The sequence below is a fragment of the Oncorhynchus nerka genome, linkage group LG5 (genome assembly GCF_034236695.1).
Source record: "Oncorhynchus nerka isolate Pitt River linkage group LG5, Oner_Uvic_2.0, whole genome shotgun sequence".
NCBI classification, from domain to species: Eukaryota; Metazoa; Chordata; class Actinopteri; order Salmoniformes; family Salmonidae; genus Oncorhynchus; species Oncorhynchus nerka.
The window spans coordinates 15,598,702-15,625,018 of NC_088400.1; the positions used below are offsets into that span (position 1 = coordinate 15,598,702).

Consider the following 26,317-nt stretch of genomic DNA (forward strand, 5'->3'; position numbering starts at 1 on the left):
TTCCTACCAGTAGCCTATGCCGCGTTAGTTTGTATCTTATGCATGCTGACTGCGTCACTAGACCCCACCCCCTTTCATCATCTTCCTGTGGAGAACTTCCCAGGCTTTCCAACTGAAAAAGGCGAAAGGAATGTATTCAACCGAATCAGTATTCCGCGTTTAACCCAACACCTCAAATCAGAGAGGTGCTGCCTTAAATCGACATCATTAGGAGCCTGGGGAGCAGTTAATGGGGGATATGCCTTACTCAAGAGAACGGCACATTTAACCACATTTAGGGCAACAAATTACCACCAATCATGCAGTGTGGATAGAGCAGCTTGCAATGGAGAGGGCAAGCTGTAGCTCAGTGAGTTGTTTACGTGCCTGATGGAAAGAGAACTGTCGGGTGCTAGATGCAACTGAAATGTTGAGGGTGAGGAGAGAGCGAGGGTGGAGGAAGAGGCTTGAAGTGCTGAGCATCTTGTCATGACCTGCATTATCTGAATTAGGAGAGTTGGCTTAACGTTGGACCAGAGCTAGCTTGTGTGCAAAAACATGTCTTACCTTACTGTCGTTAATAAATCCAATGTGAACCGTGATAAAGGCACTATAGTTAATTAGCACTGAAAAAATTATCCATTACTCTAATTAAAACATTTCTGAACCAAGCTTGTAACATCAGTAGCCAGTGCTTAGGAGGGGGGAGGGGCAGGTAGCCTAGGCTTAGGAGGGGCAGGTGGCCTAGGCTTAGGAGGGGCAGGTGGCCTAGGCTTAGGAGGGGCAGGTAGCCTAGGCTTCGGAAGGGGAGGTAGCCTAGGCTTCGGAAGGGGAGGTAGCCTAGGCGGAAGGGGAGGTAGCCTCGGAAGGGGGAGGAAGGAAGGGGAGGTAGCCTAGGCTTCGGAAGGGGGAGGTAGAGGCTTCGGAAGGGGAGGTAGCCTAGGCTTCGGAAGGGGAGGTAGCCTAGGCTTCGGAAGGGGAGGTAGCCTAGGCTTCGGAAGGGGAGGTAGCCTAGGCTTCGGAAGGGGAGGTAGCCTAGGCTTCGGAAGGGGGAGGTAGCCTAGGCTTCGGAAGGGGAGGTAGCCTAGGCGGAAGGGGAGGTAGCCTAGGCCGGAAGGGGAGGAAGGGGAGGTAGCCTAGGCTAGCCTCGGAAGGGGAGGTAGCCTAGGCGGAAGGGGAGGTAGCCTAGGCTTCGGAAGGGGAGGTAGCCTAGGCTTCGGAAGGGGAGGTAGCCTAGGCTTCGGAAGGGGGAGGTAGCCTACGCGGAAGGGGGAGGTAGCCTACGCCGGAAGGGGGAGGTAGCCTACGCTTCGGAAGGGGAGGTAGCCTACGCCGGAAGGGGAGGTAGCCTACGCCCGGAAGGGGCAGGTAGCCTACGCCGGAAGGGGCAGGAACGGGGCAGGTAGCCTACGCCGGAAGGGGAGGTAGCCTACGCCGGAAGGGGGGAGGTCGGAAGGGGGAGGCCTACGCCGGAAGGGGGAGGTAGCCCACGCCCGGAAGGGGAGGGGCAGGTAGCCTACGCCCGGAAGGGGAGGGGCAGGTAGCCACGCCGGAAGGGGAGGGGCAGGTAGCCTACGCCGGAAGGGGAGGGGCAGGTAGCCTACGCCGGAAGGGGAGGGGCAGGTAGCCACGCCGGAAGGGGAGGGGCAGGTAGCCTACGCCGGAAGGGGAGGGGCAGGTAGCGGAAGGGGAGGGGCAGGTAGCCTACGCTTCGGAAGGGGGAGGGGCAGGTAGCCTACGCTTCGGAAGGGGGGGGGGGGGCAGGTAGTCCCTGGCATGGAGACACTGGAAGAAGTTTGAGTGACAGTGAGTTATTAACCGGTTCTAATGCTTTTAAAAATAGCGGTTCTGTTCCAGAACAGTATAGTTCACATTAGTTCCCGGTTCTGATTCTTGAAAAATTATTTTATTTTCCGTGGGGTTCTCTGTTCCCTGAGTCGGTTCTAAACCCTGCTATAAAGTAGTGTGTTGTATGGCCAGGGCTGTAAAGTGCTACAAAATATTTAGCTGTGCAACCAGAATGTTTTCAATTGATACATCCACACTGTTCTGCTGTTTCCGAATGCCCCAGAGAAACAAGCGAGTGCAGATTCGTGGGCCATTCTAAAACTATTTGTGCTCGTTATGTATTTGTTTACTCTTTGTTCAGTCATGTAACCTCATTAGTTAGCTAACCATCTGATAGGGCATCCTTACCGGCCAAGGGCATCCCTACCGGCCAAGGGCATCCCTAACCCGGACGACGCTAGGCCAATTGTGCGTCGCCCCACGGACCTCCCGGTCGCGGCCGGTTACGACAGAGCCTGTGCGCGAACCCAGAGTCTCTGATGGCAGAGACAGCGCCCTTAACCACTGCGCCAGTTAACAGTATATCCAAACATTTTGGGTCACAGAAAGGAAAAGGGATGGCTTCTCAGGAGATCTATGATCATAGCAATGAATGACAGATCTCTTGTATGTCGTCATCACTAACAGGACATTTTTAAAGAGACAGTGTACAATTATCAATAAGAAAATGGTGCTTTTACAAAATGTAGAAATCTAATATTCCACAAATGACTTTGTAATTTCAATGACAGATATTTGTGTCAACATTATAGCTTTTATGTCTTAACAATAATACATAGGTTTAGTGTTATTCAAAATATATTTTTTTGCTTTGGGCATTCCCAGGCTGTCTCCCGTCCCAGTACTAACCAGGAATGTTCAGGGTGGTATGACCACAAGAGTATATATCTGTTCTCTGTGAATTAGGTCCCTTGACTCCTCAATGGGCCCAGGAGAGGCGAAGGTCATGCATCCTCCGAAACATGATTCGCCTGACCGCCTACTACTTATCACACTGCTCGCTACACCCGGATGTCAGCCGCACCAATGAGTCGGAGGAAACCCTGACGACCGGAGTCAGCTTGCAGGTTTCCCGGCCCTGCCACAAGGAGTCAGTAGAGCACGACGAGGAAAACCCTGTTCGACTGACGACCGGAGTCAGCTTGCAGGTTTCCCGGCCCTGCCACAAGGAGTCAGTAGAGCACGACGAGGAAAACCCCAGCAGCCAAACCACTTAACCCGGACAACATCAATTGTGCGCCGACCTATGCGGCTCCCGGTCACGGCTGCTTGTGACACAGTCTAGGATTGAACATGCTGTAGTAGTGCCTCAGCACTGCAGGGCAGTGGTTTGACCGCTGCGCCATCCAGGTGCTCATTACATATTAGTTTCTAGGGCGCAGTATGTGCTTTAGAAGTTGTATAGGCTGTATCTCAATAAAAAATCTTATTTTCTGGTGCTCCTAACTTTAAGTTGGGGGCACCAGTATTACCAAGGAAAACATTTAATTTAGAGCACTGTGTATGTATAAGGAAGAGTATTACTATAAAGTAATGGTTTATGAGTATAAGAGAAGAGATTTACTTACAGACTCATCCATGATGGAACCAGGGTCAAAGTAGTCTGGTTTCAGCTCTGATCTCTCTCTCCTGTTCTTGGAGGGGGGCTGGAGAAAGGAGAGAGAGGTAATGATACACTGAACAAAAATATAAAACTCAACATGCAACCATTTTAAATATTTTACTGAGTTAGTTCATATAAGAAAATCTGGTCAATTGAAATAAATGATTTTGCATGACGGAATACAGATTGGCATCCGTTGGTCACAGATCCCATTAAAAACAGTTTGGGATCAGTATGTGGTGTGACCACCATTAGCCTCATGCAGCGAGACACATCTTCACATTGACTTGAACAGGCTGTTGATTGTGGAATGTTGTCCCACTCCTATTCAATGGCAATGAGAAGTTGATGGATATTGGCGGAAAGTGGATCACACTGTCGTACATGTCAATGCAGTGGATCCCAAACATGCTCAATGGGTGACACGTGTGGTGAGTGTGCAGGCCATGGAAGAACTGGGTCATTGTCAGCTTCCAGGAACTGTGTACAGATCCTTGCGACATGGGGCTGTGTATTATCATGCTGAAACATGAGGTGGTGGTGGATGAATGGCACAACAATGGGCCTCAGGATCTCATCACAGTATCTCTGTGCATTTCAAATTGACATTGATAAAACGCAAATTGTGTTTGTGGCCATAGCTTATGCCTGCCCATACCATAACCCCACCGCCACCATGTGGCACTCTGTTCACAACGTTGACATCAGGAAACACCATACCATAACCCCACCGCCACCATGGGGCACTCTGTTCACAACGTTGACATCAGGAAACACCATACCATAACCCCACCGCCACCATGGGGCACTCTGTTCACAACGTTGACATCAGGAAACACCATACCATAACCCCACCGCCACCATGGGGCACTCTGTTCAAAACGTTGACAACAGGAAACACCATACCATAACCCCACCGCCACCATGGGGCCACGTTGACATCAGGAAACACCATACCATAACCCCACCATACACCATGGGGCACTCTGTTCAAAACGTTGACAACAGGAAACACCATACCATAACCCCACCGCCACCATGGGCCACTCTGTTCAAAACGTTGACATCAGGAAACACCATACCATAACCCCACCGCCACCATGGGCCACTCTGTTCAAAACGTTGACATCAGGAAACACCATACCATAACCCCACCGCCACCATGTGGCACTCTGTTCACAACGTTGACATCAGGAAACTGCTCACCCACACGATGCCATATACGCTGTCTGCAATCTGCCCGGTACAGGCGAAACCAGGATTCATCCGTGACGAACACACTTCAACGTGCCAGTGGCCATCGAAGGTGAGCATTTGCCTACTGAAGTCAATTACGACTTCCAAAATCTCTAAAGCCAGGTCTACACTACACCATTTTGGCTTGATTTAGCGGTTTCAGGCAAGTTTGTGATCAGAGACAAAATCCCCATGAGGTTGCCTACACGGGTCACACGGCCATCACCGACGCTCGTTAAATGTGAGCGGGTCAGAGACGCAATCTGAGGGCTACCCATCTGGTCTTTGAGCAAGTTGAGAACGATGATCAGCCATAGCCAATGAGAGTGCGCCAGAGAAGAAGCCACAGACAACAGCGATGTTTCGCGTCACCCAGAATGTGTCGACTCTTGAGAAGGAGCACCGAGTTCTACTAGTTTACGTTTGTAATTGCCTTTAATCTAAGCGTCAAATTGTTTCAGGTATGAAGTTCACAAGCAACGTTAATCGATTCAAAAATGTTGGCAAGATAGTGTTTCAACTGTGTGGCAAGCCACAGCTCCTTGTAGCTACGTTAAATCTAACCACATCACATTGTTTTTGCGTGACAGTATGGTATCGACAATCCTCTTGTAATGTGTGACTCCAGTCGGTACCACATTGTTTAATGTGCGCACCACTAAGTTGGCGAGACCAAATACACTACAGGAAAGATGGTCCTTTAATGTGAGAGGTTTAGCAATGTTAAGATTGTGAAAGTCGTTTGTAGTGTACACCCGGCTTAAAAACGACATTGGAGGCGGCTTATGGTAGATAAATGAACATTCAATTGTCTGGCAACAGCCCTCGTGGACATTCCTGCAGTCAGCATGCCAATAGCACACTCCCTCAAAACCTGAGACATCGTAGCATTGTGTTGCGACAAAACTGTACATTTTTGAATGGCCTTTTACTGGCCCCAGCACAAGGTGCATCTGTAATGATCACGCCATTTAATCAGCTTCTTGAAATGCCACATCTGTCAGGTGGATGGATTATCTTGGCAAAGGAGAAATCTTTCTGCACAACTTTTAAGAGAAATAAGCTTTCAGAGTATATGGAAAATATCTGGGATGTTTTATTTCAGCTCATGACATGTGTTAACATTCAGTGTTTGACAGAGATCTTTGTGGATCCCCACATAATTCTCTGGAAAAGGTTGTAAATTTTTTTTTTTTTTAAACGAAAGCCATATATGTAGTAGAAGGTCAAAGGTCTCACCAGGTCGATGTCCATGGTGTCAAAGTCCATGCCCTCGTTGAGGTCTTCCATACGACCCTCTGATGACATCATCACATCTTCTACGATAGGCTCCTCATCCTCCTCCATCAGCCCTGTACCACGCCGACTACACACACACACACCATAATTAGTACAGTCAAACAACCATCACTATAGAGAACCCTAAATCCACAACTAGTTAGTCCACAAACAGATATGAAAAGGAGGTCGCTCTTACATGGCCTGTTGCAGGTTGGTCCTGGGCTCGGGGTTAGGGAGAGATGGGGGGTGTGTGTGTGTGTGTGTGTGTGTGAGTGTGTTCTTAAATGGCCTGTTGCAGGTTGGTCCTGGGCTCGGGGTTAGGGAGAGATGGGGGTGTGTGTGAGTGTGTTCTTACATGGCCTGTTGCAGGTTGGTCCTGGGCTCGGGGTTAGGGAGAGATGGGGGTGTGTGAGAGTGTGTGTGTGTTCTTACATGGCCTGTTGCAGGTTGGTCCTGGGCTCGGGGTTAGGGAGAGATGGGGGTGTGTGAGAGTGTGTGTGTTCTTACATGGCCTGTTGCAGGTTGGTCCTGGGCTCGGGGTTAGGGAGAGATGGGGGTGTGTGAGAGTGTGTGTGTGTGTTCTTACATGGCCTGTTGCAGGTTTGTCCTGAGCTTGGCGTAGTTCATGGCCCTCTCCTGCTGCTGACGAACCTCCTCCTGCTGCCTCTGAGCCAGCATCCACGTCACCTGGGTACTAAAAACCGGTCAGACAACCGGTCAGACAACCATACTAGTGGTTCAGGAAGGTACATCTCAAAATTGAGAGATGAAAAGAGCGAGACTTACTTGTAGTCGATGGGTGTCTGGTGGAGTTGAGGTGTTTGGGGGAGTGTGTGAGGGTGTGGTTGCTGCTGGGAGTCTGAAGGGAGGGCGTACACGCCTATATAGCTGTCGTCTCTCCCCCGTTTGGCCTCCCCCCTCATGTCCCCTGGTCCTCTCATCATGGTAGAGGTGAGGTGGGGGGAGGGCATCATCACTGGAGTCTGCATGCTCTGGTGCTGCCACAACACATCTGTACTGCTGCTACTGCTCTCCTCCGCTAGAGAACACACACACACACACACACACACACACACACACACACACACACAACTCTGAAAGGGTTGGATGACTTTAAGAGATGCAGTGAGCACGTCCCAACCAGGCTTGGTGATTTCCGCCATGGAGACTACACCATCTACCAACCAGGCTAGGTGATTTCCGCCATGGAGACTACACCATCTACCAACCAGGCTAGGTGATTTCCGCCATGGAGACCACACCATCTACCAACCAGGCTTGGTGATTTCCGCCATGGAGACCACACCATCTACCAACCAGGCTTGGTGATTTCAGCCATGGAGACTACACCATCTACCAACCAGGCTTGGTGATTTCAGCCATGGAGACTACACCATCTACCAACCAGGCTAGGTGATTTCCGCCATGGAGACCACACCATCTACCAACCAGGCTTGGTGATTTCAGCCATGGAGACCACACCATCTACCAACCAGGCTTGGTGATTTCAGCCATGGAGACTACACCATCTACCAACCAGGCTTGGTGATTTCAGCCATGGAGACTACACCATCTACCAACCAGGCTTGGTGATTTCAGCCATGGAGACTACACCATCTACCAACCAGGCTTGGTGATTTCCGCCATGGAGACTACACCATCTACCAACCAGGCTTGGTGATTTCCGCCATGGAGACTACACCATCTACCAACCAGGCTTGGTGATTTCCGCCATGGAGACCACACCATCTACCAACCAGGCTTGGTGATTTCAGCCATGGAGACCACCATCTACCAACCAGGCTTAGTGATTTCCGCCATGGAGACCACACCATCTACCAACCAGGCTTGGTGATTTCAGCCATGGAGACTACACCATCTACCAACCAGGCTAGGTGATTTCAGCCATGGAGACTACACCATCTACCAACCAGGCTTGGTGATTTCCGCCATGGAGACAGCACCATCTACCAACCAGGCTTGGTGATTTCCGCCATGGAGACAGCACCATCTACCAACCAGGGGTAACAGTGTTTACAGTAAGAGTTGACCTCAGACCGGGACAGTCCTCTCTAACATGGCCATGTAGTGACCAGTCTGACTTCTAGACCCTGGTTCTGTAGCTACCTTCAGGAAGTCTCCTCTTGGCTGCAGCGACGGTAGCAATGGGAGTAGCAGCCTTGGTCTTCTTGGATCTGACCGACGACCCTCTGGAGGAGTAGCCGGAGACAACAGACATGGTGTCATCGTCCCCGCCGGCCTGCAGGGAGTTCCTGTAGGAGATGAGCGGTAGCCAGCAGTCGTCTCTCTGGAGGGCCATCTGGAAGGTCATGAACCTCTCCAGATACATGTGACTACAGCGGAGAGAGGAGAGATGTCACACTCAGTCATCTGGAAGGTCCTTAAGGTTATGTGTCTGGGAGGGGACACAGTCCTCTTGTCCTCCTTCATGATATCATACGACATAGACTAGTCATTACTTACACAGCCATCAGCTATGGCACACACACACACACAGGGACATGTGTCTGATTAGGAGAGGCAGAGGTGTGTACTCACACAGTCCTCTTGTCCTGCCTCATTAGTTTGGAGGAAAACTCAGAGAGGATGTCTAGGAAGGCCAGGTGAAGAGGAGGGTTTCCTTCTCCCTGGGGACTGGGCTCCTTAAACGCAAACTCTATACCATCCCTGGAGAGGGACAGAGGGGTGGGAGAGGTAGGGAGAGACCATTTTTGTTCAGAAACATTAGGTATCTAGCAGCACATGTAGATGCATACATTAACTAGTACAGCTCACGTCCATCATATGCTAATCATGTTGAAAAGCTATGAGAAAGAGAGATCAGAAGAGGAGACTGACTTGTGCAGCATGGCGATAGCATCTCGTGTTTTCACCTGGTCCAGACCAAAGGTGAGAGAGAAACGTCTGGCCAGCTCCTTGATCCCACAGAACGCTGAGGACGAGCGGTCAAATCCTGTCCCCAACTCTGACATCATCTCATGGAACAACTGGAGGAGACGGGGAAGAGAGGGATGTGGGAATACATGTGGAATAAAGACATGCTTCTTTCAATGGGATTTGTTCCAGAAAGGCTGGAATGCAGAGATCTGAAAGTTAAAACCAAGATCTAGCTTGACTAAAACAGTGTGTGTGTGTGGTACCTGTTGTAGACTGAGGACGAGGTGTGTGGTACCTGTTGTAGACTGAGGACGAGGGGTGTGTGTGTGGTACCTGTTGTAGACTGAGGACGAGGGGTGTGTGTGTGGTACCTGTTGTAGACTGAGTACGAGGGGTGTGTGTGTGGTACCTGTTGTAGACTGAGGACGAGGGGTGTGTGTGGTACCTGTTGTAGACTGAGGACGAGGGGTGTGTGTGTGTGTGGTACCTGTTGTAGACTGAGGACGAGGGGTGTGTGTGTGTGTGGTACCTGTTGTAGACTGAGGACGAGGGGTGTGTGTGTGTGTGGTACCTGTTGTAGACTGAGGACGAGGGGTGTGTGTGTGTGGTACCTGTTGTAGACTGAGGACGAGGGGTGTGTGTGTGTGTGGTACCTGTTGTAGACTGAGGACGAGGGGTGTGTGTGTGTGTGGTACCTGTTGTAGACTGAGGACGAGGGGTGTGTGTGTGTGTGGTACCTGTTGTAGACTGAGGACGAGGGGTGGGTGTGTGTGTGGTACCTGTTGTAGACTGAGGACGAGGGGTGTGTGTGTGTGTGGTACCTGTTGTAGACTGAGGACGAGGGGTGGGTGTGTGTGTGGTACCTGTTGTAGACTGAGGACGAGGGGTGGGTGTGTGTGTGGTACCTGTTGTAGACTGAGGACGAGGGGTGGGTGTGTGTGTGGTACCTGTTGTAGACTGAGGATGAGGGGTGTGTGTGTGTGGGGTACCTGTTGTAGACTGAGGATGAGGGGTGTGTGTGTGTGTGGTACCTGTTGTAGACTGAGGATGAGTGTCTTGGCACATTGGATCTTGTCTATCTGTCTGGTCTTAGACATGGTCTCCTTGATGATGTCACCATAGTCATTATAATACTAGAGAGAGGAGAGGAAGACAGTTCAGCCACAAGTCAGTCTCCTTCAGGAGAAAACAGGACTTCAGATACAGATGCAACCAAGCAGTACCTGGAATGACTCCGGTAATGATATGGTGTTGAGGTTAAATGAGTGTCACAGGCACGAAGAGGTGATAACCATAGAATCTATTCAACGGGCATCCCCGTTCCAGTCAGCGATGGGATAACGTGTGGACTGACAACCATTACGAGTGTACCCATGACTTTAGCAGTCACATTACCAGGTTTAGAGATTACAAGTATTTTCTATAGATTATATTTCTATGGTCATAACTGTGTAAAGACAGGTGAGTGTTTCTCTATTCTTACCCTCATGTACGGTTTAAAGATGTCAGTGTAACAGACAGGTATTAACAGGTCATTCTTACCCTCATGTACTGTTTAAAGATGTCAGTGTAACAGACAGGTATTAACAGGTCATTCTTACCCTCATGTACGGTTTAAAGATGTCAGTGTAACAGACAGGTATTAACAGGTCATTCTTACCCTCATGTACTGTTTAAAGATGTCAGTGTAACAGACAGGTATTAACAGGTCATTCTTACCCTCATGTACTGTTTAAAGATGTCAGTGTAACAGACAGGTATTAACAGGTCATTCTTACCCTCATGTACTGTTTAAAGATGTCAGTGTAACAGACAGGTATTAACAGGTCATTCTTACCCTCATGTACTGTTTAAAGATGTCAGTGTAACAGACAGGTATTAACAGGTCATTCTTACCCTCATGTACGGTTTAAACATGTCAGTGTAACAGACAGGTATTTACAGGTCATTCTTACCCTCATGTACGGTTTAAAGATGTCAGTGTAACAGACAGGTATTAACAGGTCATTCTTACCCTCATGTACTGTTTAAAGATGTCAGTGTAACAGACAGGTATTAACAGGTCATTCTTACCCTCATGTACTGTTTAAAGATGTCAGTGTAACAGACATGTATTAACAGGTCATTCTTACCCTCATGTACTGTTTAAAGATGTCAGCTCCAGTGTTCATCTCTACTACGTTATAGATGATAAGTTTACAGTAGGCAGCCAGGAGGTTACGTCTCTTGTGAAGAGCTTCTATCTTCGCTGCCTCGTCATCCTGCTGGCCATCTGTAGATACAACAGATTGTTAGTGGCTGTGTAACAGAGCTCTTATGGGGAGCATCTATCTTGCTGACCATTTAAATAGAGGTAGAACCAGGGACACACAGCCCGGGACACACAGCCCGGGACACACAGCCCGGGACACACAGCCCGGGACACACAGCCCGGGACACAGAGCCCGGGACACAGAGCCCGGGACACAGAGCCCGGGACACAGAGCCCGGGACACAGAGCCCGGGACACACAGCCCGGGACACACAGCCCGGGACACACAGCCCGGGACACACAGACCGGGACACACAGCCCGGGACACACAGCCCGGGACACACAGCCCGGGACACAGAGCATCACAGACTGTCACAAGACCAGACAGTAAATGTAATTTCCAGAACAGGGTCTTGTTGGTTAGCGATGGCCAAACGAGCTATTTAATTTTTTTTTTTTTTAAAGCAATCCTACTGTAAAAGTGTGCAGCGGTGTGTGGTTAGCAGTGTGTGTGTGTGTGTGGTTAGCAGTGTGTGTGTGTGTGTGTGGTTAGCAGTGTGTGTGTGTGGTTAGCAGTGTGTGTGTGTGTGTGTGGTTAGCAGTGTGTGTGTGTGTGTGGTTAGCAGTGTGTGTGTGTGTGTGGTTAGCAGTGTGTGTGTGTGTGGTTAGCAGTGTGTGTGTGTGTGGTTAGCAGTGTGTGTGTGTGTGGTTAGCAGTGTGTGTGTGTGGTTAGCAGTGTGTGTGTGTGGTTAGCAGTGTGTGTGTGTGGTTAGCAGTGTGTGTGTGTGGTTAGCAGTGTGTGTGTGTGGTTAGCAGTGTGTGTGTGTGGTTAGCAGTGTGTGTGTGTGTGGTTAGCAGTGTGTGTGTGTGGTTAGCAGTGTGTGTGTGTGGTTAGCAGTGTGTGTGTGTGGTTAGCAGTGTGTGTGTGTGGTTAGCAGTGTGTGTGTGTGGTTAGCAGTGTGTGTGTGTGGTTAGCAGTGTGTGTGTGGTTAGCAGTGTGTGTGTGTGGTTAGCAGTGTGTGTGTGTGGTTAGCAGTGTGTGTGTGTGGTTAGCAGTGTGTGTGTGTGGTTAGCAGTGTGTGTGTGTGGTTAGCAGTGTGTGTGGTTAGCAGTGTGTGTGGTTAGCAGTGTGTGTGGTTAGCAGTGTGTGTACCTGTGCTGCCGTTGTCATCGTCCTGGTCTATAAACACATGGTGCAGTATGAAGGACAGTAGTTCTGTCTGTAACGAGTCATCAGGACTGTAGACCAGCGGCTCCAGCTGCTCTCTGCCTCCCGATACCATCTGATGACTAAAGACCAGCAACACATCACACAGGATGGTGAACGCCTGGTGGAGAGAGGAGATGGACTGTTGGTTATCAGTGGTCTGCCTCCCGATACCATCTGATGACTAAAGACCAGCAACACATCACACAGGATGGTGAACGCCTGGTGGAGGGAGAGGAGATGGACTGTTGGTTATCAGTGGTCTGCCTCCCGATACCATCTGATGACTAAAGACCAGCAACACATCACACAGGATGGTGAACGCCTGGTGGAGAGAGAGGAGATGGACTGTTGGTTATCAGTGGTCTGCCTCCTGAGACCATCTGATGACTAAAGACTAGCAACACATCACACAGGATGGTGAACGCCTGGTGGAGAGAGAGGAGATGGACTGTTGGTTATCAGTGGTCTGCCTCCTGAGACCATCTGATGACTAAAGACCAGCAACACATCACACAGGATGGTGAACGCCTGGTGGAGAGAGAGGAGATGGACTGTTGGTTATCAGTGGTCTGCCTCCTGAGACCATCTGATGACTAAAGACCAGCAACACATCACACAGGATGGTGAACGCCTGGTGGAGAGAGAGGAGATGGACTGTTGGTTATCAGTGGTCTGCCTCCTGAGACCATCTGATGACTAAAGACCAGCAACACATCACACAGGATGGTGAACGCCTGGTGGAGAGAGAGGAGATGGACTGTTGGTTATCAGTGGTCTGCCTCCTGAGACCATCTGATGACTAAAGACCAGCAACACATCACACAGGATGGTGAACGCCTGGTGGAGAGAGAGGAGATGGACTGTTGGTTATCAGTGGTCTGCCTCCTGAGACCATCTGATGACTAAAGACCAGCAACACATCACACAGGATGGTGAACGCCTGGTGGAGAGAGAGGAGATGGACTGTTGGTTATCAGTGGTCTGCCTCCCGATACCATCTGATGACTAAAGACTAGCAACACATCACACAGGATGGTGAACGCCTGGTGGAGAGAGAGGAGATGGACTGTTGGTTATCAGTGGTCTGCCTCCTGAGGCCATCTGACGACTAAAGACCAGCAACACATCACACAGGATGGTGAACGCCTGGTGGAGAGAGGAGATGGACTGTTGGTTATCAGTGGTCTGCCTCCTGAGACCATCTGATGACTAAAGACTAGCAACACATCACACAGGATGGTGAACGCCTGGTGGAGAGAGAGGAGATGGACTGTTGGTTATCAGTGGTCTGCCTCCTGAGACCATCTGATGACTAAAGACTAGCAACACATCACACAGGATGGTGAACGCCTGGTGGAGAGAGAGGAGATGGACTGTTGGTTATCAGTGGTCTGCCTCCTTGGCCACGTCTTCCTCATCTCAAATGGGGTTCCATGAGGATCCTGAGAATTTAATTTAAATCACTAGGATGTGATTAGCTGCTACAGGACAGTACCTGTTCCTTGACGGTTGTGTTGACGTTGGTGAGGTAACGTTGACACATCAGACAGAACATCCGCATCTGTTTCCTCAGGCTCACCATGTCCTCCTACAAAAACAATATTACATGATCAAAACACACACACCCTCCTACAAAACACACACCCTCCTTCAAAACAATATTATATGATCAAAACACACACGCCCTCCTACAAAACACACACCCTCCTACAAAACAATATTACATGATCAAAACACACACACCCTCCTACAAAACACACGCCCTCCTTCAAAACAATATTATATGATCAAAAACACACACGCCCTCCTACAAAACACACACCCTCCTACAAAACAATATTACATGATCAAAACACACATCCTCCTAGATTACATACACACGAGTGAACCATCATAAGACTTGCTGTATAAACCTTGTCTAACTCCCCAACCCTAATGCCATTTTCCTAGATAGTAAATAACAGTGAAATGAATGAGAAGGTTCTGAGCTGCCAGCCAGTTGCATACCTTTCTGTGGCTGCCCTCCGAGACCTTGGCCAAGTACCACAGGACAACGTAATGGGTACACTGTAGAGCATGGACCACTATCTGCTCTGGCATGTCACCGTTCTCAATGCCCGTGTTGAGCAACTTGAAGTTACTGCTGAACAGATCCCACTGGGACAGGTCATGGGCACTGGGGGAGAGAGAGGAGGGGAGGTTAGAGAGAGGAGGAGAGGTTAGAGAGAGGAGGAGAGGTTAGAGAGAGGAGGAGAGGTTAGAGAGAGGAGGGGAGGTTAGAGAGAGGAGGGGAGGTTAGAGAGAGGAGGGGAGGTTAGAGAGAGGAGGGGAGGTTAGAGAGAGGAGGGGAGGTTAGAGAGAGGAGGAGAGGTTAGAGAGAGGAGGGGAGGTTAGAGAGAGGAGGAGAGGTTAGAGAGAGGAGGAGAGGTTAGAGAGAGGAGGAGAGGTTAGAGAGAGGAGGAGAGGTTAGAGAGAGGAGGAGAGGTTAGAGAGAGGAGGAGAGGTTAGAGAGAGGAGGAGAGGTTAGAGAGAGGAGGAGAGGTTAGAGAGAGGAGGAGAGGTTAGAGAGAGGAGGAGAGGTTAGAGAGAGGAGGGGAGGTTAGAGAGAGGAGGAGAGGTTAGAGAGAGGAGGAGAGGTTAGAGAGAGGAGGGGAGGTTAGAGAGAGGAGGGGAGGTTAGAGAGAGGAGGGGAGGTTAGAGAGAGGAGGGGGGAGAAACAAGAGGGAGAGAGAAAGAAGAGTGAGAGAGAAAGAAGAGTGAGCGAGAAAGAAGAGTGAGCGAGAAAGAAGAGTGAGCGAGAAAGAAGAGTGAGCGAGAAAGAGGGAGAGAGAAAGAAGAGGGAGAGAGAAAGAAGAGGGAGAGAGAAAGAAGAGGGAGGGCCTTACTTGTGGAAGGCAGTGATTCTCTTGAGAGTAGACAGGACCTGGTAGGCATCATCATCATCAGGCTCTTCACCCTGAACACAGAGACAGATCTGTATCACCTACACACAAACTGGTCCACTCGGCCCAATAGATGAAACATGTAGACTGGAGGTCCTCCCTCTGAGCTCTCTCCTCCCCCTCGCTCACCCGTTGTATGAAGTCCTTTAACAATCTGTTGAATTTGGCCACCAGTTCATTCTCGTTTTCCTCCCTCCCTCCCTCATTCCTTCCCCTCACCTCTTGTAAGAAGTCTTCCAGCAGTCTGTTGAATTTGTCCACCAGTTCATCGAGCAGCTGTGACCTGGCGATGTCCACTCTGTTAAAGATGGTGAACTCCTCATTGCAGAGAGCATGGTAGGTCTTCGAGCACGCCTCCAGCACCTCTGTATCTGTGTGTTTCTCCACCATCTCCCTGATCTGACGCAGCAACGCCTCCAAGTGCTAGAAGAAGAGGGAGGGAGTTGGGAAATATGTTTTAGAGATATCAAATGCATAACACTGCCAGACATTCCACAACATTTTGTTAAGTTGAACAGTGCTTTGAAATAGACTCCAGTGTAGGGTCGGGGGTTAGAGTTTGATATAGACTAGTGTAGGGTCGGGGGTTAGAGTTTGAAATAGACTAGTGTAGGGTCGGGGGTTAGAGTTTGATATAGACTAGTGTAGGGTCGGGGGTTAGAGTTTGATATAGACTAGTGTAGAGTCGGGGTTAGAGTTTGAAATAGACTAGTGTAGAGTCGGGGTTAGAGTTTGAAATAGACTAGTGTAGGGTCGGGGGTTAGAGTTTGATATAGACTAGTGTAGGGTCGGGGGTTAGAGTTTGATATAGACTAGTGTAGAGTCGGGGTTAGAGTTTGAAATAGACTCCAGTGTAGTGTCGGGGGTTAGAGTTTGAAATAGACTCCAGTGTAGGGTCGGGGGTTAGAGTTTGCTATAGACTCCAGTGTAGGGTCAGGGGTTAGAGTTTGAATTAGACTCCAGTGTAGGGTCGGGGGTTAGAGTTTGAATTAGACTCCAGTGTAGGGTCGGGGGTTAGAGTTTGAATTAGACTCCAGTGTAGGGTCGGGGGTTAGAGTTTGAATTAGACTCCAGTGTAGGGTCGGGGGTTAGACCTTCTCTAGTCGTCCTGTGGTGTAGATATCCAGGTCAAAGAACTGAGGGAGCTGCAGCAGGTTGGTCACCTTCTCTGAATCTATGGAGTACTGAAACAAAGAGAGGCAGCACACTCACACACAGTACTGCAGGCAGGGGAAACAGACTAGAACACAGGTTTATTACTGAGGGTAGTAGAGGTGAAGGTGTAGTGTCCTACTTTGGCCAGCAGAGGAGGCAATGCCACAGCAAACAGCTCTGTCATCCTGGTCCTGTCATCTAGCTGAGTCTTCTTCTCCTTCGCTGTCATCACCTGGGGGGGAGAAATAGTTGCCGTTTCTCTTTTGCTAAGTGGAAGGCAAGAAAAATAAGAAGACAATGTTGATGCCCAGTCTCAAGTCTCTCACCCTCTTCCCGGTTCCGCGGCCGACGGGCGGGTGGCACTCTGCAGCCTGGCGCACCGTACAGAGCATTATCTCTATGAGAGCCGTCTCCTGTCTGTCTGTCAGGGCTACACACACCACATACATTAGAGACCACATATAGGGGTTATGGGTCAGAGGTCAAGAATAGAGGTCAGAGATCATACCTTCCTCCCCTGGCACAGGGTCATCCAGTAGCAGGCTGGTCATACACTCCCAGTCCTTCAACAGGTCTGCTCCACTCTCCCACAGAGAGTCCACCAGGTACGCAGCGTGCTCATGGAGCTGAAACATGCACAGAGACGGGCAGAGTGTGGGTGGTTTTTCCCCCAGTGAGTGTTGTAAGTATGCTGCATGTTCATGGAGGGAGAGAGAGAATGTGTGTGACGCGGTGTGTGCGTGTACCTCGCTCTCCAGGAAGAAGAAAACAGTAGTTTTGATGAGGTTGGCGTTGGGGCTTTGTCTTCCTCTCCTCTTGGGGGCGCCCTCCTCTTCCGGCTCCCGCGTACTGAACAGTCTGGAGAGAAGTTACTAGTATTAGATATAGAAATATAAAACTATATGAAAGTATATAAACCTCAGCTCGACATTTGCCCAGACTACATAAAACAGACAAGGAATATGTCTACGGCAGAAAAAAACAGATCCCAGATCTACAAACCTCTCTCTCATTCTGCTGCTTCCTCAAGTTCTCATGCCTGTACTCTCCTCCACACACTCCCATTCTCCTCCTGCCTGCCCTGTGTCCTTCTCTTATCCTAACCTCTCTACCTTCCTCTCTTCCGCTCTCTGCACGCTCTATTAATGTTACAGGGTAGAAACCAGACATGATATTTGGCAGGACAATGTCTTGAGATGCAACACATTGTTTTCAACAGTATTTTGATTGATTGATCTGACTTAAAGAGAAAAGACATGATAGAAGAACGTGTCACAATGGATTCAATAAAAATAAAAACAAATCCTACTTCTTGAAGAGGAACTCCCCGGCTGCTATGGCGACCGGTCGGTGGGCGGAGTAGACCAGGTGATAGACGCTCTCACAGTCCTCCGGGCTCAGTACCTCATCTGTACTACTGTAACACACAGTACAGATTAAACACACACATTAAAACACACCTCCATATCCACTGTGATAGCTGAACTGTAGCAACTTACTGTAGTACCAGAGTGAGCAGTTTAATTGCTTGTACTGCGACATCGTACTCCTTGTCTAGAGTCATGGAGACGATGCGGTCCTGTGAAGAGAGGAAAGGAATGACAAACATTTCATATTTAGCTGAAATACTTCTCAAATTAACCAGGGCACAGCAGTGGGTTAGTCAGAAAATACACTACATGGCCAAAATTATGTGGACACGAATTTGTCGAACATCTCATTCATGGGCATTAATATGGAGTTGGTCCCCCTTTTGCTCCTATAACAGCCTCCACTTTTCTGGGAAGGCTTTCCAATAAGTGTTGGAATATTATGCTGGTACTTGCTTCCATTCAGCCACAAGAGCATTAGTTAGGTCGGGCACTGATTTTGGGCGATTGGGCCTGGCTCGCTGGCTCGTATGGTTGAGTGGTTGTCAGACATGGTCTTGTGTGGGGCTCAGTTGGTATAGCATGGTACTTGCAACATTTTGTTCCCACTGGGCAAACCCATATGAAACTGTAAGTCGCTTTGGATAAAGAGTCTGCTCAACGGCAAAGAAAATTATGAAAGTTTAGCCTCGGGGTAACCAATTGTAGTGTGTTGATGTGTCCACTAGGTGGTGCTCTGACCTTGAAGCGGCTGGTGAACAGCTCCAGTCTGGTGTTCAGTTCTCTGTTGTAGTAGAGACCCTGCAGCGCTGTCAAACATTTCAAACGCACCTCGCCTTGCTACACACACACACATTGGAATTACACACACAAATATAAATATATATATAAACTCATTAGTCGCACACACTTAACTCAAACACCTTGCTAACAACGCATGCATACACACTCGCTCTCTCTCCCTCCCTCCTCCTCACCTTGTCATGCATGGTCCAGCCTACGTATTTCAGGTAGCTGTCGTTGAGGAAGGCGTCACTGTAGAGCTTCATCCACATTCCTATCTCCTCTATAGTGATAGCTCTGATCTCAGCTATGGCATCACTGTAACAACACATACACCTGTCATCATCATATCTTCTATACAGGGGGAGAATGTATCCATTATCATTTCTGTGATGGAACAATGGATAGGCCACGTACCGATATCTGTGTACAAACACACCCTTGAATATAGCATTCATCATGTTCTCAATTTCGTCCTGATTTTCTTGAAGCTGAAATTAGAACGAGGAATCAGTAAGAAAACATTTTGATCAGGGTTCACCAGGCTGGATGGATGTGATTATTCACCAAGAAGAGCAAGACAACCAAACACCACAGAAGAGACAGCTAGTTTAGTTATCAAGACAACCAAACACCACAGAAGAGACAGCTAGTTTAGTTATCAAGACAACCAAACACCACAGAAGAGACAGCTAGTATAGTTAACCAAGACAACCAAACACCACAGAAGAGACAGCTAGTATAGTTACCAAGACAACCAAACACCACAGAAGAGACAGCTAGTATAGTTATAATTAGTGAAATGTTGTAGTAGTAGGAGCCGGCAGATGGAAGCCCAGTGGGACATAGTGTTATGTAAGTCAGGACACAGACATTGATGCCAGCTCAGCCACAGGGCCTAGTATGTATGCATGTCTGTATGCATTTATGCATGTCTGTATGCATGTATGTATGTCTGTATGTATGTATGTCTGTATGCATGTATGTCTGTCTGTGTGCATGCATGTCTGTCTGTATGCATGTATGTATGTCTGTATGCATGTCTGTATGCATTTATGCATGTATGTATGTCTGTATGTATGTATGTCTGTCTGTATGCATGTATGTCTGTCTGTATGCATGTATGTCTGTCTGTATGCATGTATGTCTGTCTGTATGCATGTATGCATGTCTGTATGCATGTCTGTCTGTATGCATGTCTGTATGCATGCATGTATGTATGCATGTATGTATGTATGTATGTATGCATGTATGTCTGTATGCATGTCTGTATGCATGTCTGTATGCATGTATGTCTGTATGCATGTATGTATGTCTGTATGCATGTCTGTCTATGTATGTATGTATGCATGTATGTATGTCTGTATGTATGTATGTCTGTATGCATGTATGTCTGTATGCATGTATGTCTGTATGCATGTCTGTATGCATGTCTGTATGCATGTCTGTATGCATGTCTGTATGCATGTCTGTATGCATGTCTGTCTGTCTGCATGTATGTCTGTCTGTATGTCTGTATGCATGTATGTCTGTCTGTATGTCTGTCTGTATGCATGTATGTCTGTCTGTATGCATGCATGCATGTATGTATGCATGCCTGTCCGTTCCTCCCCCCGCGACCGCCCCTCCTGACTACTTATGCTCCTCAGGCATGTCTTCACGCATCCTCATCTCTAAATTGGAACACCTCTTGTTAGGCTGCTGAAAGTGGGTAATGTGAGTGTTTTATGAAGCAGGTTCTCAGAAGCAACGATATTAGCCAACACTAAAGAAAATGTGAGCCAAACTAACCCTAAACCAAGGGCCCAAGAAGCCTTACACAGTTCCCCAACAAGGACCCCTAACCCAGGAGGAGCCTAACCCCCTAGCCCAGGAGGAGCCTGACCCCCTAGCCCAGGAGGAGCCTGACCCCCTAGCCCAGGAGGAGCCTGACCCCCTAGCCCAGGAGGAGCCTGACCCCCTAGCCCAGGAGGAGCCTGACCCCCTAGCCCAGGAGGAGCCTAACCCCCAGCCCAGGAGGAGCCTAACCCCTAGCCCAGGAGGAGCCTAACCCCCTAGCCCAGGAGGAGCCTAACCCCCTAGCCCAGGAGGAGCCTAACCCCCTAGCCCAGGAGGAGCCTAACCCCCTAGCCCAGGAGGAGCCTAACCCCCTAGCCCAGGAGGAGCCTAACCCTTACCACCAACCCAGGAGGAGCCTAACCCTTACCACCAACCCAGGAGGAGCCTAACCCTTACCACCAACCCAGGAGGAGCCTAACCCTTACCACCAACCCAGGAGGAGCCTAACCCTTACCACCAACCCAGGAGGAGCCTAACCCTTACCACCAACCCAGGAGGAGCCTAACCCTTACCACCAACCCAGGAGGAGCCTAACCCTTACCACCAACCCAGGAGGAGCCTAACCCTTACCACCAACTCAGGAGGAGCCTAACCCTGATCACTAACCCAGGAGGAGCCTAACACTGATCCCTAACCCAGGAGGAGCCTAACACTGACCCCTAAACCAGGAGGGGCCTAACCCTTACCACCAACCCAGGAGGAGCCTAACCCTTACCACCAACCCAGGAGGAGCCTAACCCTGTTCCCTAACCCAGGAGGAGCCTAACACTGATCCCTAACCCAGGAGGAGCCTAACACTGATCCCTAACCCAGGAGGAGCCTAACACTGACCCCTAACCCAGGAGGAGCCTAACCCTTACCACCAACCCAGGAGGAGCCTAACCCTTACCACCAACCCAGGAGGAGCCTAACACTGACCCCTAACCCAGGAGGAGCCTAACACTGACCCCTAAACCAGGAGGAGCCTAACCCTGACCCCTAACCCAGGAGGAGCCTAACACTGACCCCTAAACCAGGAGGAGCCTAACACTGATCCCTAACCCAGGAGGAGCCTAACCCTTACCACCAACCCAGGAGGAGCCTAACCCTTACCACCAACCCAGGAGGAGCCTAACACTGACCTCATCCCTCTCACCTCTTTGCGTTTCTGCAGCAGTAGCTCCAGCCGGTCGTTGGCTCTCTTAGCGACCATCTTGTTTCTCTCTGTCTCGTACTGCCGCTGTGTGTTGTCCATGTTGATGCTCAGGTTCAGAGCTACATTCACTAGGGCTGTCATCAGCTTCATAGCTACATACACACACACACAGTTAATCAGCGTACCCGTGTGCCCAGGGAAGATGGAAATAAACAACCAATACAGACAGACATATCCCCCGACCACACCCATTCTCTCTCCCTTACCTGCCAGTGTGCTGGTGTGCCTGAAGGCTCGGACCTGTGAGTCCGACAGTCCGGTGAGGAGCGATATGACCGTGTCCATGAGGTACTCATCATAGATGATGCTGTACTGACACTGTCTCACCAAGACAGCAATGAACTCACAGAAACTACCCTTAAACTTCTTCCACAGCGGACCTGCCATGGTCAGAGGGTAGTCTCCGCTGTCCTATAGAGGGGGAGGAGGGTGGAGAGAGAGAGAGAAGGTTTATGGGAGTTATGGCTTCACTATTGCATGCAACTCAAAGAGAGGGTAATGACATTTAACTGAAACTGGTACATTTCAGGTGACAAGACTAAACTTCAACCCAGAGTGATGCACCTACCACGTCTCACACACACAAAACCTACCTCGTCAAACTCCTCTGTCATCCTCCTGATGATCTCAGAGTTCTGCATGTTTCGGAACATCTCTCCACTGACCACTCCTTTACAGCCAGAACACTGGATGAAGAAGTTGATGAGGTCTAGCAGAGCCATGTCCCTGTCGGTTTTATATGCCTCAATCCAGTCATCCACCACAGACTGGAGCCAGGACAAACAGCAGAGATAGACAATAAGTACAACTAAAACAGTCCCAGAGGTTCAACTCCAATAAAGCTGATCTGGTCATTAGATAATCAAATAAACTATTGGGCTGTTAAAGGGCCAGCCAGTTCTGTGTGTAGGCTCTCATTCATTGTGTATATATATATATATATACACACACACACTAACCTGCATGGCGCTCTTGCCCATCTTGACAACCTCAAAGAGCATTAGGTTCTCCATGCCATTCTCCTGGTAGTGGCCGTTCATCCTCCCTGCTCCTTTACTCTTCTCTCCTGTCACCTTCTTCCCCTTCTTACCCCCCTGGGATAGGAGGGAAATCAATAAAGGGTTAAACAGCATAATGCTTACTAATATGGCCAGAGACAGTAGCTTGGGGAAGAGGTTCTAATACTGTGCTGTAGAGCGTGGGGAAGAGGTTCTAATACTATGCTGTAGAGCGTGGGGAAGAGGTTCTAATACTATGCTGTAGAGCGTGGGGAAGAGGTTGTAATACTATGCTGTAGAGCGTGGGGAAGAGGTTCTACTACTATGCTGTAGAGCGTGGGGAAGAGGTTCTACTACTATGCTGTAGAACGTGGGGAAGAGGTTGTAATACTATGCTGTAGAGCGTGGGGAAGAGGTTCTAATACTATACTGTAGAGCGTGGGGAAGAGGTTCTAATACTATGCTGTAGAGCGTGGGGAAGAGGTTCTAATACTATGCTGTAGAGCGTGGGGAAGAGGTTCTAATACTATGCTGTAGAGCGTGGGGAAGAGGTTCTAATACTATGCTGTAGAGCGTGGGGAAGAGGTTCTACTACTATGCTGTAGAGCGTGGGGAAGAGGTTCTACTACTATGCTGTAGAGCGTGGGGAAGAGGTTCTACTACTATGCTGTAGAGCGTGGGGAAGAGGTTGTAATACTATGCTGTAGAGCGTGGGGAAGAGGTTCTACTACTATGCTGTAGAGCGTGGGGAAGAGGTTCTAATACTATGCTGTAGAGCGTGGGGAAGAGGTTCTAATACTATGCTGTAGAGCGTGGGGAAGAGGTTCTACTACTATGCTGTAGAGCGTGGGGAAGAGGTTCTACTACTATGCTGTAGAGCGTGGGGAAGAGGTTCTACTACTATGCTGTAGAGCGTGGGGAAGAGGTTGTAATACTATGCTGTAGAGCGTGGGGAAGAGGTTCTACTACTATGCTGTAGAGCGTGGGGAAGAGGTTCTACTACTATGCTGTAGAGCGTGGGGAAGAGGTTCTACTACTATGTTGTAGAGCGTGGGAAAGAGGTTCTACTACTATGTTGTAGAGCGTGGGGAAGAGGTTCTACTACTATGTTGTAGAGCGTGGGGAAGAGGTTCTAATACTATGCTGTAGAGCGTGGGGAAGAGGTTCTACTACTATGCTGTAGAGCGTGGGGAAGAGGTTCTACTACTATGCTGTAGAGCGTGGGGAAGAGGTTGTAATACTATGCTGTAGAGCGTGGGGAAGAGGTTGTAATACTATGTTGTAGAGCGTGGGGAAGAGGTTCTACTACTATGTTGTAGAGCGTGGGGAAGAGGTTCTACTACTATGTTGTAGAGCGTGGGGAAGAGGTTCTAATACTATGCTGTAGAGCGTGGGGAAGAGGTTCTACTACTATGCTGTAGAGCGTGGGGAAGAGGTTGTAATACTATGCTGTAGAGCGTGGGGAAGAGGTTGTAATACTATGTTGTAGAGCGTGGGGAAGAGGTTCTACTACTATGTTGTAGAGCGTGGGGAAGAGGTTCTACTACTATGTTGTAGAGCGTGGGGAAGAGGTTCTAATACTATGTTGTAGAGCGTGGGGAAGAGGTTCTACTACTATGTTGTAGAGCGTGGGGAAGAGGTTCTACTACTATGCTGTAGAGCGTGGGGAAGAGGTTCTACTACTATGCTGTAGAGCGTGGGGAAGAGGTTCTACTACTATGTTGTAGAGCGTGGGGAAGAGGTTCTACTACTATGTTGTAGAGCGTGGGGAAGAGGTTCTACTACTATGTTGTAGAGCGTGGGTAAGAGGTTCTACTACTATGTTGTAGAGCGTGGGGAAGAGGTTCTACTACTATGCTGTAGAGCGTGGGGAAGAGGTTCTACTACTATGCTGTAGAGCGTGGGGAAGAGGTTCTACTACTATGTTGTAGAGCGTGGGGAAGAGGTTCTACTACTATGTTGTAGAGCGTGGGGAAGAGGTTCTACTACTATGTTGTAGAGCGTGGGTAAGAGGTTCTACTACTATGTTGTAGAGCATGGGGAAGAGGGTCTACTACTATGCTGTAGAGATTGTAATATGTTGTGATGTGTATAACTTGGGTAAGAGTCGTACCTTTCCTTTGGTTGGGTTGATACTGACATCGGGAGCCTCAGAGAAGTCTGTGTCTGAGGAGAAACGGGTGTCCGTATCCCTGGCAAAAACACACACATATTAGAAACAGTCTGCTGCATGCTGGTTGACACACACACAATGAAAGTAGCCACTTACTGAGGATAGTGGAACTCCGACGGTAACTCTGGTGCCGCTATCATTTCTCTAACATGTCTGATCCAACTGAAATAAGAACAGACCTCAGATCCTCAGCATCCACAAGGTAGCGTAGGACCTGGAGGAGAAAACAGAAGAGAATGCATGGGTATTGGGCTCACATTCAGAGAAGACAGGAGAGAGAGGAGTTATATGATAACCTGCAGATCAACTTCTACAAAATACACATTACATCCTCTTGAACAGGCCTCAATATCTGCCAGTGGCTCATTCATCACAGAAAAAAATAAACAAAAATATTGCTTTCACATGGTAACAGGGGGCAGGCTCTATCCCCTCTGTCATGCACTGCTGTGAGCTCATTGGCTCTCTCGCTCTTTGGTTTCCAGGAAACGTCACCCAGGGCTGGACATAGGAACCCCCCCATGACCATATAAAGGAGTGTCAAATCCACCCTCCACTAGAGACACCAGTAGACATATAAAAGGCAAATAGCAGAGAGCAGCAAGAGTGGTATACTCAACCATCATTAACAAAATTATATTAAAGATCAAATATTACCTTTTTATTTTATTTTTATGAATCAACAATATTGTCAATACTAGTATATCATCAGGACAGGTGTGTTGAACTACAGGAGGCCAAAGGGAGCCTAGGAGCGACCCTATCCTGGGTTTCTTATTGACAGTCGGGGCATACTGTACTATGAAGGATTACAATAGAAGTGTGTCAATCAGAAAATGAATTGTAACGACCAACGAGAAATGATTGCACTTGACAGTACAATAAAACTGCTCGTGTCTGTACATACAACCAGTTTGTGCTTTTTTTTGTGCCAGATTGCAGGCCGATTAAAGTTTTGCGGGGGAGAAGTGGGGCATCTACCCTCGCTAACCAGTGAGAAGTATGGAATGAAAAGTAGGTGGATTCAGACTCAACTTTAAAACGCTAATGTATATAGCTAAGTACCTGAGATAATGTCCCATGGGCTCGAATGTGAACGCGTCAATTCCAATACACATTCGACTTATTTCATTGAATCTAAAAGCCATCCTTGCAGGCAAAATTCATACATAATACATACAGCTACAACTGTACTGCAACGCAATAAAATGGCATTAGCAAGCAACATCCTGTGCATCTTATTGCATAAGCGGAGACACTCGTGAGACAGTACACTGGCTGGTTGGTTGACAGACGCGAAGCCTTGATGATGGGGACTGAAAAAGTGGCGCCAAACCCGGGTCCCTGAGCAACACAAAGCGCGTAAATAACTACATTATTGATAGCTGCCAACGTCGAAATAACCAACAGAGAGCATCCTGAACTAGACTAGCTACAATTGGCTAGGTAGTGCGACAGCAGCTCTTGGGCTTGTTCGGTGACGGTCACTGTCATGATTAGACAGTGGTATCCCGGCGAGGGATTGCTCAGACTGGCTTGCTGAAGAAGCTAGCTAA

General features: G+C 48.8%; 1 protein-coding gene across 1 annotated transcript in view; it reads right to left on the reverse strand.

Moving 5' to 3' along the window:
* LOC115117822 (cohesin subunit SA-2-like) overlaps positions 1–26,317 on the reverse strand; it is a 28,992-nt gene that overhangs the window by 1,652 nt on the left and 1,023 nt on the right. Inside the window, exons 2-31 of the mRNA XM_065018406.1 lie at positions 24,858–24,975; positions 24,702–24,780; positions 22,550–22,684; positions 22,184–22,357; positions 21,797–22,001; positions 21,531–21,682; positions 18,974–19,047; positions 18,751–18,874; positions 18,515–18,613; positions 17,903–17,982; positions 17,713–17,820; positions 17,150–17,261; positions 16,912–17,029; positions 16,730–16,833; positions 16,543–16,635; positions 16,343–16,432; positions 15,468–15,671; positions 15,192–15,262; positions 14,314–14,482; positions 13,802–13,894; positions 12,250–12,424; positions 10,978–11,117; positions 9,877–9,978; positions 8,807–8,955; positions 8,507–8,635; positions 8,075–8,301; positions 6,734–6,986; positions 6,534–6,641; positions 5,906–6,032; positions 3,396–3,473 (exon numbers count right to left, since the gene is read on the reverse strand). Of these exons, the coding sequence (XP_064874478.1) occupies positions 3,396–3,473; positions 5,906–6,032; positions 6,534–6,641; positions 6,734–6,986; positions 8,075–8,301; positions 8,507–8,635; positions 8,807–8,955; positions 9,877–9,978; positions 10,978–11,117; positions 12,250–12,424; positions 13,802–13,894; positions 14,314–14,482; positions 15,192–15,262; positions 15,468–15,671; positions 16,343–16,432; positions 16,543–16,635; positions 16,730–16,833; positions 16,912–17,029; positions 17,150–17,261; positions 17,713–17,820; positions 17,903–17,982; positions 18,515–18,613; positions 18,751–18,874; positions 18,974–19,047; positions 21,531–21,682; positions 21,797–22,001; positions 22,184–22,357; positions 22,550–22,684; positions 24,702–24,780; positions 24,858–24,901 (3,816 nt within the window). The 5' untranslated portion in view covers positions 24,902–24,975. The remainder of the gene's footprint in view (positions 1–3,395; positions 3,474–5,905; positions 6,033–6,533; positions 6,642–6,733; positions 6,987–8,074; positions 8,302–8,506; positions 8,636–8,806; positions 8,956–9,876; positions 9,979–10,977; positions 11,118–12,249; positions 12,425–13,801; positions 13,895–14,313; positions 14,483–15,191; positions 15,263–15,467; positions 15,672–16,342; positions 16,433–16,542; positions 16,636–16,729; positions 16,834–16,911; positions 17,030–17,149; positions 17,262–17,712; positions 17,821–17,902; positions 17,983–18,514; positions 18,614–18,750; positions 18,875–18,973; positions 19,048–21,530; positions 21,683–21,796; positions 22,002–22,183; positions 22,358–22,549; positions 22,685–24,701; positions 24,781–24,857; positions 24,976–26,317) is intronic.